This window comes from Octopus bimaculoides, chromosome 6 (genome assembly GCF_046866305.1).
Source record: "Octopus bimaculoides isolate indiv1 chromosome 6, ASM4686630v1, whole genome shotgun sequence".
Classification (NCBI taxonomy): Eukaryota; Metazoa; Mollusca; class Cephalopoda; order Octopoda; family Octopodidae; genus Octopus; species Octopus bimaculoides.
The window spans coordinates 60,130,817-60,143,063 of record NC_142933.1 but is presented as its reverse complement, the minus strand read 5'-3'; the positions used below and the strand labels follow the sequence as shown (position 1 = coordinate 60,143,063).

General features: G+C 34.3%; 1 protein-coding gene across 1 annotated transcript in view; it reads right to left on the bottom strand.

Moving 5' to 3' along the window:
- Positions 1-3,101, bottom strand: part of LOC106870863 (uncharacterized) — a 58,705-nt gene extending 55,604 nt beyond the window's left edge. Inside the window, exon 1 of the mRNA XM_014917097.3 lies at positions 2,826-3,101. Coding sequence (XP_014772583.1) covers positions 2,826-3,087 — 262 coding nt within the window. The 5' untranslated portion in view covers positions 3,088-3,101. The remainder of the gene's footprint in view (positions 1-2,825) is intronic.
- Between the last annotated feature and the right edge of the window lie 9,146 nt (positions 3,102-12,247).

Below are 12,247 nucleotides of genomic sequence, written 5' to 3'. Positions count from 1 at the left end.
CATTTATGTAAATGATCGCTCGACTTCCCAGTAAAACCACCCACCTTTCTGTTAAACCACATCCTACCGTCTTAAAAGTCAAAGGACACTTCGGATAATTTAGTAAAGAAAAACAGCGGAAAAAAGCTGAGTTGATCATAGGTCGGCCTGTACAGGTCCAACCTAGAGGTTAAACAACAATAACAAATATAACATAAGTTTAAATGTAATTATTAGCATATACATAATACGTAAGTAGAAACGCACACATAGGACAATGGGATTTTAGACGCGGTCCTCTTTTATTATTCCATTCACATCTTGGACACATTATAGTTATATGATTCGACCCAGTACTTTCTTTGTTCGGTCTTTAACAGCAGACAAAAAAAATCTTCCTCCCACTCCAATAGTCTTAAAAAAAAAAAATTAAAAACCGGCTACATTAGATAATGTAAAAGTGAGATGGTTACGATGGGATCTTTGATCATAAGTCTGCTTGATCAGGGATGACATTAACAAAAGATGACATACACAAGCTAATGATGGAGCCCCTATGTGCTCGTTCCACTTGAAAACAGCAGCAAACATCTTTCAAATCACACCAACGTCTTTACACACACACACACACACACACAGAGACAGACAGAGTCTGAAAAGGCGAGATACAAACAGAATACTTATTGATCGCAGTTCTGCTCAAGAGCTGATATAGGGTTACACGAAACGTGTGTGTATGTATCTGAGTATTTATCTACATACACACGTATTGTGTATATGCTAACGATTACATTTATATACCTACGCATACATCTAGATCACTGATTCTTAACCGAGTTTAATTTCAGGATACCGGTAGAGTGAAGAATTTAGGGAACCCAGTGGCAAAACTGTTTTTATGTCGAAACATTCTTTATCATTATTCACAAGTTTTACTACATTTTCATTGACAGTGATTTAAAGGATGCTAATGTTTAATATACGGCTGTTAATGCTATGTAATATGTTTTGTGTACAAAATTGTCATCTGTAGTGGAGAAAGCAGTGTGATGTGCTAGTAAAGAGAGGGAAATGCAGAGAAATGGTTAAGAAACACTGATGTAAATATACCCACATCCATATAAAACACACACATGCCAGTATTTTTCAAATACCAGACGGACTTTTTAAAAGGACTCATTAGATAATTTAATCCGTGCGTTCACGATTAGAACGTCTTTGACCGATCAGGAGTGATCTGGATTAAACAGCATATAGATAGCTATACACATAGACACATTTATACATAATCAAACATCCATATAAAAATAACACACACAAGCGTGTGCAAATGAAGACATAACACAATACACACAAACCCGCTGAATTATTTTAGTCTTAGATCCTGTTGATAGTTACCTATCTTCACTGACTTAAAGAACCACAACAAACGATATAGTAGTGAGATGTGTATTTTAAATTGTTTAATAAATAACGAATTAAAGAAAAAATCTTTTAATTAAATGATAAAACAGTCACAAAAATACAAAATGATAATTATAAAACACACTAATTCGTTTTAACTCAAATTTATGGTTAAGGATGATTAGGGGACGTGGTATGTTAATAATCTTACACATACGATTAATAGATAGTAATTATAAAAAAATAACCGGGGAAACGAATTAGCGGTTGTATCGTTTTTCAACTTCCATCACGTTACTACTACATTAACACAAGAAAGGCACGAACATCACACAATCTCATTTCATCCCTTTCTGTGTTACTGTGTTTCGAAAGCAACGAGGTTGTTTTGGAATAGCTATCTTTCGAAGGCACACACCTTATGAGATAATAAAGAGGTACGGAGGGGCAAAAATGTAAACAATGGAAATTTCTAAAAAAATGTTTTTCAGCATCCGTTGTATTAAACACAGGAACATACACACACATAAACGAAGGAAAAGTACCCTTTCCCTACAGCTTTTCCAAAACTCCAACTCCTAACAGTAGAAAACCGTATAATAACGCGTGCATAAGTATCCGAGCACACACACACACAGCTAGACTGATTGATTGATAAGATAGGTGTTTGTGAGTGTTTGCAGAAGACTATGGGCATTAAGGTAGAAGCATCCGGTAAACCGGGTGCGCGGACTGGTTCCAAGTATTGGGTAAAAAATTGCGTCATTAATATTCTAAGAAAAGGCATCAACACCACCACTCCAATGAATGAAACAAATAAACTACTTCTTTGTGTAGGACCTCCTCCTTTCTCTTTCGTTCAAGGTCAATAGAGGAAGAAGAAAAGTGCGAATGATTAAAAAATCTGATCAGAAAGGAAAAGAAGTTGAATCAAAGCAGAAATGATGATTCCAACACTAAGAGAAAATTACAAGGGATACCGCTGTCGTTACAAATGAGACTGCTTTAGATTTAAAGAACGGTTGAATCGAGATTGACTAATATTCATACAGGTACAACTAAAAGGTACAACTGACTTGAAAAAGTTGGAATCTGTCCAACCAAGAATTGGAACCTAATGTGTCGCTCATCGAAAGCTTACTCCCTCCGAAGGTAGGAAATAAAGTAGAATAACTCTCTCTCTCTCTCATACACACATACAAAGAAAATAATAAATAAACGAAATAACGAATGCAACAAGCCTCAAAGGACTTGTGGTGTGTTTGCTGTTTACAAAGAATATCGGCAATAAAATATCTTCAACCAGAAATCGAAACTTGACACACACGTATTGATGTAAAATAGTAGAATCCAAGGAAACAAGATGAGAACAAATATACAGAAAAGAGCAACACATATGTAACTAATTAATAAAATATAAGGAAAATATTCGAGATAGTTACCTGAAACCGGTTTAAATTTGTAAGTAGGGTAAGTGAGAGCCCTGCATGAGGGGCAGTGAAATACTCCCTTGCGGAAGATGTCACTTTTGTGACTGTCAACGTGGTTTTGTAGGCACTGCATACAAAATGAATGCTGGCAAGGTAATACACGGGGGTCTCTGAATTCGTCTAGACAGATTGGGCAGAGGTCCATGTCGACAACAGTAGTCGAATGGCTGTCTGAACCAACTGGCAGTATTTTGTTTGTCTTGCCAGTCGCCATGTCTTTCCGTGTCTAACAAAAGTGATGCAGTAGCAGCAGCAAGACGCACTTGTCTCTCTTCCCTCTCTCTTTCTTTCAGACAATCCACGAATGGTACATGAGTGAGTGAATATATGAATGAATGAATGCACGGTTTTGTGTATATACAAGTTTATAACACCCCCCCCCATATATATATGTGTGTATTGCAAATGAACTGGTTTACAAACCTTTATATACATGTCACTTTTATTTGTTACATATTTCATCTCAGTTACGTTCGTATGAATAAAAGAATGTATCTGTGCTTGTTTATATACACGTGTATATTTCAAAACTGCATACATTAAATAGCACTTTCACACAAACAAACATGCATACAAACATATGTGAATGAGTGGAAGAGTGAGGGAAAAAATAAAATAAAAGAGGAGAGAAATGCGGTGTGAGTGAATAGAAGGAAGGTAGAAGGAGAGCAAGAACGAGAAGGGAGATGTTTATAGCAGACTGGAAATCGATAAACTTTGCTTGCCGTCGGTTATTAGAGTTAGTGGTGACAGCTAGCAAGCTTGCACGCTCTTATTTCCAAGAGGGTGAAGCGAAATGGCCAATCTTAGAACAAACCCTTCAGATACAACAATAAGAGCCACGAAATTAATCACTAGTTTAAACCTCTCAAGCACGTTTACTTCATTCCCCTGTTTTTTTCTGCTACTATTTTCAATCTTTAATTTGTAATTTGTTTGTTTTCTTTCTAACCTGTTAAACAGTAAACAAAATGAAGCACACACTTAAAAGAAAGCTTAGTACACGAAACACATATATTGTTTAGACAATGAATTACTCTTAAAAAGCACTAGTTGTTGACATGTTAAATGCAGGAAGTAGCTAACTAGAAAAGCTATGGACTGATAACTGATATTAGACAAAGTCTTGTTATTTTGATTCGTTTGGCATTTACGGGAAATAACTCTAGGCGTATTTTAGCCTTATGAAACCTCCTCAGCGAACATTTTCATTTCTCCTACACCAACAAGTATCAATTTTGTTCTTGTACATTACCTAAATGATTCTTTCATTGTCACACCAAAAAGTATGATAAAATAAGTTTTGCTTGATTATTGGGATCAACTAAATTAAATACAACCCCACTTACCCTGAAAAAAAGATAAATTTTTGTGATTTTCTACCTGTTAGAAGTCATTATTTTTATGATTTTCTTTTTACAACCCCTGGTTATCTTAAATTTTGTATTATTTGACATTAAGTGGGTGAATGACATATCTTTCACTGCATAGAATGCTAAACTACCAATGGTAAATATTTTATCTTCTTAAAACAAAATGCAATCAATAGATTTGTTGTATCTTCTCCTTGGAAACATTGCTGTACCATTCAAAAAAATCAAAGCACCAAAGTTTCACCTGGTTTATAAAGTAGGCTAGCATATTTAATGTGGTTTACCAAGAAATTTTGATTAAAAGTACAGAAAAATGGTAATTTAAATGGGTAGCTGCCATCACAATAAATAAATAAAGATAGTGAGTGAGTTTGTTCTTCAATAATAGGGTGATAACTTTGGACAAGCTCTAGAATTATTAGACTTCATTATTAAATCATAGTATTAACTTGTTTCCTCTATCTTACCAACTAGGTTTTTTTGTACTCTTTACATGCTTCTGTAGATGTAAATGCTACAAAGCCAAAGATATAAACATTTGAAAATAATGTCTTTACATTTTCAAAGTATTAAGTATAAAATATAATTGATGATAAAGTAACTCAATATGTCGCACAGCTTATCTCTGATATTTTGAAGTGAAATGGGTAATGAGCAAATATTCTTCTCAGCTCTTTGATACAATGCTAACTGTTGCTAACAAATAGTAACTTTACTTAGAATTGAAAGACCTTGAAAATTGTGCTGATGATGAACAAGTTAAGGCTTGATTGAAAGGAAATATGATTAAAAGCTTTCCAACCACAATCATCCTATTTTATTTTCTAGGTACTGTGTACTCAGTAGCACATTTTCTAAATGATGGTAGAGTTTGATTTGAAGAAGATTTGGCTTCTATTTCTCAGAAGTTAAGCAACTGTTTTGAAGCCCCCTCTTTGTTTCAACTATTTTGTTGGCTTGATTCCCTTATTAGCTATTATCTAATTAAGTCAACTGAAACAATTGGAATTGTGTACCTTATACTGAAACAATAGAGTATCAACCATTTAATATGAAATATTGGCAATGAGTATACTAAAGATTAAAAAACAACAACAATGAAAAAAAAACATTACTTATTAGTCAAATGGTGCATAGTTTCAGTTTTAGGCTATGAAGTGGATGGAGCATAGAGCTTCCACAAGGTAAGACACCAGTAATTTTACAAGTACATTCCTAAATGATTTGAAAGGCCAATATAGAAAAAATGTTCTATGTTGAAATGCAACAGCATATTTAAATTCAAACCACAATATTTTATAATTTTCTCAGACTGACTTGGCAATTTTTTTTTACTAGAATAAGAATAAAACAAAATCATACAGTGAAAATCTGGATTAAAGTAATGCTGCACTGAATATTTTAGCTGTGTAACTTTCTGTGCTGTGTTACCATGTTGAGTATCTACTAGTTATCACTAAACTTAGTTTAGTGACGACTAGTGGATAATCAACACCTTTTGTTATCAAGATGTATTAGTGAACTGGTAATTGCATTGATTGTATAAATTCAAGCATATTGGCAGTAGCTAATAAACCTTTCTATTATAAGCACAAGGCCTGGTTTTTGAGGGAAGGAGTAAGTCAATTATATTAACCCCAGTGCACAACTAGTACTTAATTCATCAACCCCAAAAGGATGAAAGGCACTTGATGGAATTTGAACTCAGAACATAATGACGGATGAAATGTCACTAAACATTTCGTTTGGTGCGGTAACAATTCTGCCAGCTCTAATAAGTGCAAACAATATTCATAAGAGTATTAAAATTTGGATTTATACCTTTGTTTACTAAGACAACAATACCCATATTCTATGTGAGAAAACTTACATTAGTGAGGCCATGAAGCCCGACAAAAAAGAAAAGACAAACCCAAAAGTGTTCTGATAAGAAAAATAATGATCTTCATTCTCTTAAGACACCGAAAGAAAAAAATGAAAACAAAAGGCATTGGAAGGGGCGATACATGCTCTGTGTGCAGATGAATTTTTCCACAAATTATAGTGTGGCTTACAATGCGTTGCTTACTCATGCTATTTAATTGAACTGAATTATATATATATTTTTTCTTAAAATATCACCATTATAGTATTTATACTCCTGTAAAATTAAGAAATCAACTCATTAATAAATGAAACCCTCAAATCCATCACTGTACACACACACACACACACACACACACACACACATATCTATGTATGTATTTATGTATATTTAAAGATAATCAAGTCAAATTTTCGTCATTTCAAGCCACTCACCCAATGAGTATTTCTCCTAAATTTGGTGAAAATCTGTTCAGTCATTTTCCAGTATTTTTCCAAACACAGACAAACAGACAAAGACAAGTGGTTACAATACTCTACTTTTGCTTACACACACAGGGTAAAAATTAGAAATTGATCAAATTTTAAGGCTTTCTTTAAAATACTTTCCATGAATGAAGCTGGTTTTAGCAATGCAAATGCAGTTTTAATGAAGCACAGAAACGTATGAATGAGGATTGAAAGTATCATGCAGTGTCTCTCTTAAGGTAGTAAAGAAATGATAATCATATGATATCGGTGGGTTGGTCATAATTAAAGCAATTAAAGCAATTAAGGAAGTGACTGAAACTTATGAAGAAAGACTGTTGACCCATTTTAAAAAGTATGCTACCAACTGCATATACAGTGCAACAATGTATTGATGAGATTGTCAATGATGTGGAAACAGACTTAGTTTCTGAGCTTCAGCCATGCAAGTTTTACCATCCTACTCAACAAATCAACTGTAGGTAGTTCAAATTTTCTTATGACATGTGAGGGATCACAGTCTATGCCTAAAGTACCTTAATGATGAATTTTTGTTTCCTTATAAATGAAGCAAAAAGTGAATCAACTCTTCAGTGCTTGAAAGACTATTTGAAAGAAAATATTCTATTCTGGAATACTACATCAGTGGCTATGAATTGTACACCATTGGTAGTAACAGAAGATTCGCCATCATACTTGAGGAAAAGTTTATCCATGTACATACTGTTCACAGACACCCATCTGGAACTGCATGATACCTTAAAAGTGTATATCAGAGGTCAATTGATAAAATTAAAGCACATTTAGAAACACACAAAAGCCGTTAGATTCACTTCAACATTTAGATTTAATTTGTCAAAATATTTTCGTCACTTTGAAACTGCGACCTGTTCACTGAAAAAATTCTGTGCAGCAGAACAACTTCCACGCTACAATTGTTGTTAATGTAATTTTTCTCAAAGTCGAAATGCAGTAAATATTACTCATTGTATCCCTAACTCTAAACATCAAAGAGAGATATATTTTTTTATTGCCCACAAGGGGCTAAACATAGAGGGGACAAACAAGAACATACAAAGAGATTAAGTCGATTACAATGACCCCAGTGCGTAACTGGTACTTATTTAATTGACTCTGAAAAGATGAAAGGCAAAGTCAACCTCGGCGGAATTTGAACTCAGAACGTAGTGGCAGATGAAATACCGCTAAGCATTTCGCCCAGCATGCTAACGTTTCTGCCAGCTCACCACCTTACATCAAAGAGAGATAAGCTGCACAATACATTTTCATCACTGAAACCCCTACCTTTTGATTTACAATGTTGATATACTAATAGCATTGTCTAATAACAATGAATGAGACAAGTGTCTCATTCTACCAACTAAATTTTTAGCCTGTGCGATATAGCAGTTAAAACCAAATTTTCATAGCTGAAGAATGTTTCATCTGTGCAAAAGATCAAAGCTGTCTGCTTGACTGTTAGAGGTCATCTTCTGGCAAGAGGCGAGGTGAATGGATCAGTTAGCCTTTTCAACACTCTGCGATGAGTTAGGTGCCAAACAGTGTTCATAGGTGAAAAGGTGTTAAATTTTCAAATATCTGAGTACGCCATATCATGCCACAGCTTCATGCTGATTGGTCGATTTATAGAGCAATCATATGTAACTGTGGTGGCTCACTCATTATGCCTAACCAAGTATCTAGCAGTTAGAGTTCAAATCACTACAAGTAGGTTCCTCCCAGTTCTTTTTGGTGAAAAAAAAAAAAATGAAATAATAAAACAGAATATTGACATAGAAATACATGCCAACACAAGTGCAAAAAAGAACCAAGACATGCATTGAATACAGAATATGTGCTGAGATAAAGTTCATGTAACAATGATAGGTCTGTAAGATATGCAAACAGTTCTGCAGTTCTTTTTTTTTTTAAGCAAAATAAAAAGAAATTTTCTTTTTGCTTAGAAAAAGTGAGCCAGTGTATTATCAGAGTGCAAAGCATTGATTTAAAAATGGTATAGTGCATTTGCTGCAGGACTTTTAGCATCCTTTGTATGATGAAAACCAACAAAATGTTGTGGGTCTCCCACAAGGACTGAATGAATGATTTCTTAAAGTCCTCTAGCCATGAGAATTTGAGCACAGAACATTGAGGCAATTGCATGAATCTATCTGTCAGAGCCTCAATTTTGTCTTTGGTCATCTTACAAAAAATTGCCAGACTAAAGGAAATAGAAGAGATGAAGGTAGGAGGATAAGTATCTGCATTAGAAGTATTGGAAGAGGAAATATCCATAATACCATATGAAGTTGCCATATTTAAGTGCAAATTATTTGGAATCACTCAAATGAAAAGGATATGGAAACATTAGATATCAGTTATTGTGAACTTGGGAAGGTTCTGGATATAATCCACTCTGAAATCATATGGTTGAAGGTTGGTTTTGACTGTATGTCAGTGGATAAAAAATACATCTTACCTATTAACAGATGCATATCAATGTTATAGCTTAAAAAAATCGGGGTTGCAGTGGTAAAACTTATGAACTTTTGGCATCTGTCCTTTTAAACTTGGTTGTGTTCTGATTCATGTCCATTGCTACATTAGGTAGTTGATTTTCATGAGATTGGTAAGTTGGATATTGTTGCAATTTTCCCTGTTTTGGAAATCACCAAATATTGAGTGTCATCAATATGTTGTGGGGTTGGATTGATTGCTCATATTGAGCTGGTTAATGGTAATATATTTTAAATGCCTGAGTTGCAATGGATGGCTTTACATGTGGAAAATCATTGCCTGCATGAATAATAACTGAAGCAAATTCATAAACATTTAACTTCAGTATTTATTACCAGGCATGATATTTGGTGTTGGATATTTACAATAAAAGATTAATAATATAAGTGCTGACAAGGAGGAGAGAAAAACCATGCTGTGTCTGTAGAAGTTACTTATAGGACATTATGTAAATGTTCAGAATCAGTATGTGCAAAAGATTGAACCATCTTCTTGAATGCCAGAGGTTGTCTGCCAGGCAAGAGGTGAGGCATGTGAATCAGTTGGCTGCACTCAGCACTCTGTGATGAGTTAGGTGCCAAACAGTTTTTATAGGTGAAAAGGTGCTAAATTTTAGAACATTTGAGTGAGCCATATCATGCCACAACTTCATGCTGATTGGTCAATTTATAAATCAATTACATGAAACTGTGGTGGCTCACTCATGACACCTAACCGAGTATCTAGTGATTAGGGTTTGAATTACTACGTCACTAACAGAATTACAACATAATCATAAAAGAAAATTACTATGGATCAAAAAGACTGAAGAATTATTGCAACTCTGAAATTCAGAGTCATCTTCTCGTGATCTTCATCTCTAGATTACCATCACATTCTAATGTTTCACAAATTTGTGTGATGTTTCTATTGGATTTTTTTTAGACCTTTTGTTCTGGAAAATCATAAACAAACTGTTTTTTCTGTCTGACATAAATACCTGGACTCACATTTTTTACACTCAACAATGACACAGGATTTGAGTTAAGAACATAAAGAGCTGGAACAAATACTGCCAAGCATTGTACCTGGCACTAATTCTGACCAAATACTCTAAGCTTAATGGTTAAATCATTTTTACTTACATTCCCAAAATTATACATGAATGAAGCTGGTTTTAGGAATGCAAATGCTGTTTTAATGAAGCACAGAAACATTAAATGTAGAAGAGTGTTGTGCCAAATGACTAAAACTCATTACTCTTCAACCAGATGTTACTTCTTCTAAAGCACATCACACACCTTGCTCCCATTAATAATGTTGATGAATTCAACATAAAAATTTATATTATTATAATGCATTTATTGTTACTTTTATTATTTATAATATATGGTGGTGATGGTAGAATTACTTGTGTTAGACAAAATGCCTTGCTGTATTATGCTGGTTCTTTACAGTCTTCATTAAGATCCAGCTGAAGTCGTTTTGTCTCTTATCCTTCTAGAGTTGATGAAAAATCACAAGTATCAATCAAGTATTGTGATTAATTTAATCAACTACAAATCAAGAGTTGGAGTTCCAGAGACATTCCAGCATTGCCTTTAACTTTGTTTTGGCCATTCCTGACATAGATATCAAGTGCTGGTACCCCTTCCTTGAGCAATATTGATGGTATGAAGAGAGAAAACTTACTGCATGTACCACCTGATCCAGTCCTGCACCCTAGAGTGGATCTCTTATGTCAACTCTGTATGTTCCAGCAATGCACACTAAAACTATATTTTTCAGGTGCAAATCCATGGTTATATGAGACATGGATACCAAAGAAAATTATTTATGGAAATTTTTTTTTCTCAATACTATTACTATTTTTATAGTCATTAATAATAATATCCTTGTTTATTAATTTTTATCTATTCATTACATACCTGGGCTTGATGACAGCTCAAGGATTCCATAAAGGGATCACTGGTCAAAAAAGTTTCAGGGACTCCTGACTTAGAGCTTTCAATGAACTGTCTTTGAAGAACACTAGAAAATGATGATCTGCTTTGATTGCCATGTGGTGTGGAAAGTTTAATGTTTTGAACCCTAGCATCTGTTTCTATTTACTCTATTCAATGGTAAAAGTTTAGACATTTAAATTTTCTGTTTTATCATAATTGAGCTCACCAGCATGCTATGAATTCTCCATTTAATTTATTGTTGTCATCAAAGCCTCACTTCTTTCCTCTTACTCAAAACCTTATCCTTGTGTTACCAAGGTTTGAACTCATCACCCTGTGATATGTTAGTCTGTTATTTAACACCATAACAATCTTACAGCAATTGTTTGAGGACTGAGTTAATATACCATTAGCATTGTCTGCGACAAGTGTCTAATTCCACCCACTAAATTTTTAGCCTGTGAGAAATAGCAGTTAAAACCAAATTTTCATAGCTGAAAAATGTTTCATCTGTGCAAAAGATCAAAGCTGTCTGCTTGAGAGTCAGCGGTCATTTTCTGGCAAGAAGTGAGGTGAGTGAATCAGTTGCCAAATAGTGTTTATAGGTGAAAAGGTGTTACCTTAAAAAGCATTGGGTAATATCATGTATTGAGGACTACATTTTCCACTATGTCTTCTTCTTTTCAACATGCACAGTGTAATTTGATGGCCAAATTTAGTTGCTATTTTTAGCAGGCCAAACAATAACATAGAGAGAGGCACTCTCATTTAGCAAAGTGTTTTGAGATTATATGCTCTCAGCCTTCACCAATTGGTCAACTGACTTGGTCAATTCCCCCTCCCTCTACATTCAGTAATAATGGAACAAGACATACACATATTTTTTGCTAACTGCTGTTATAAAAGCCCACCCATTTATATATACACACGTGTGTGTGTGTGTGTGTGTGTGTGTGTGTGTGTGTGTATATATATATATATATATATATATATATATATATATATATATATATATATATATATATATATGCACATACGTGGCTGTGTGGTAAGAAGCTTGCTTCCCCACAATATGGTTCCAGGTTCAGTCCCACTGTGTGGCACCTTATACTATAGCCTTATACTAAGCCTAGTGAATGTAGTTGGTGGATGGAAACTGAAAGAAGCCCATTGTATGTATGTATGTATATATATCTATATAATATTTCTTATTTCAGAAGTAGCTAAT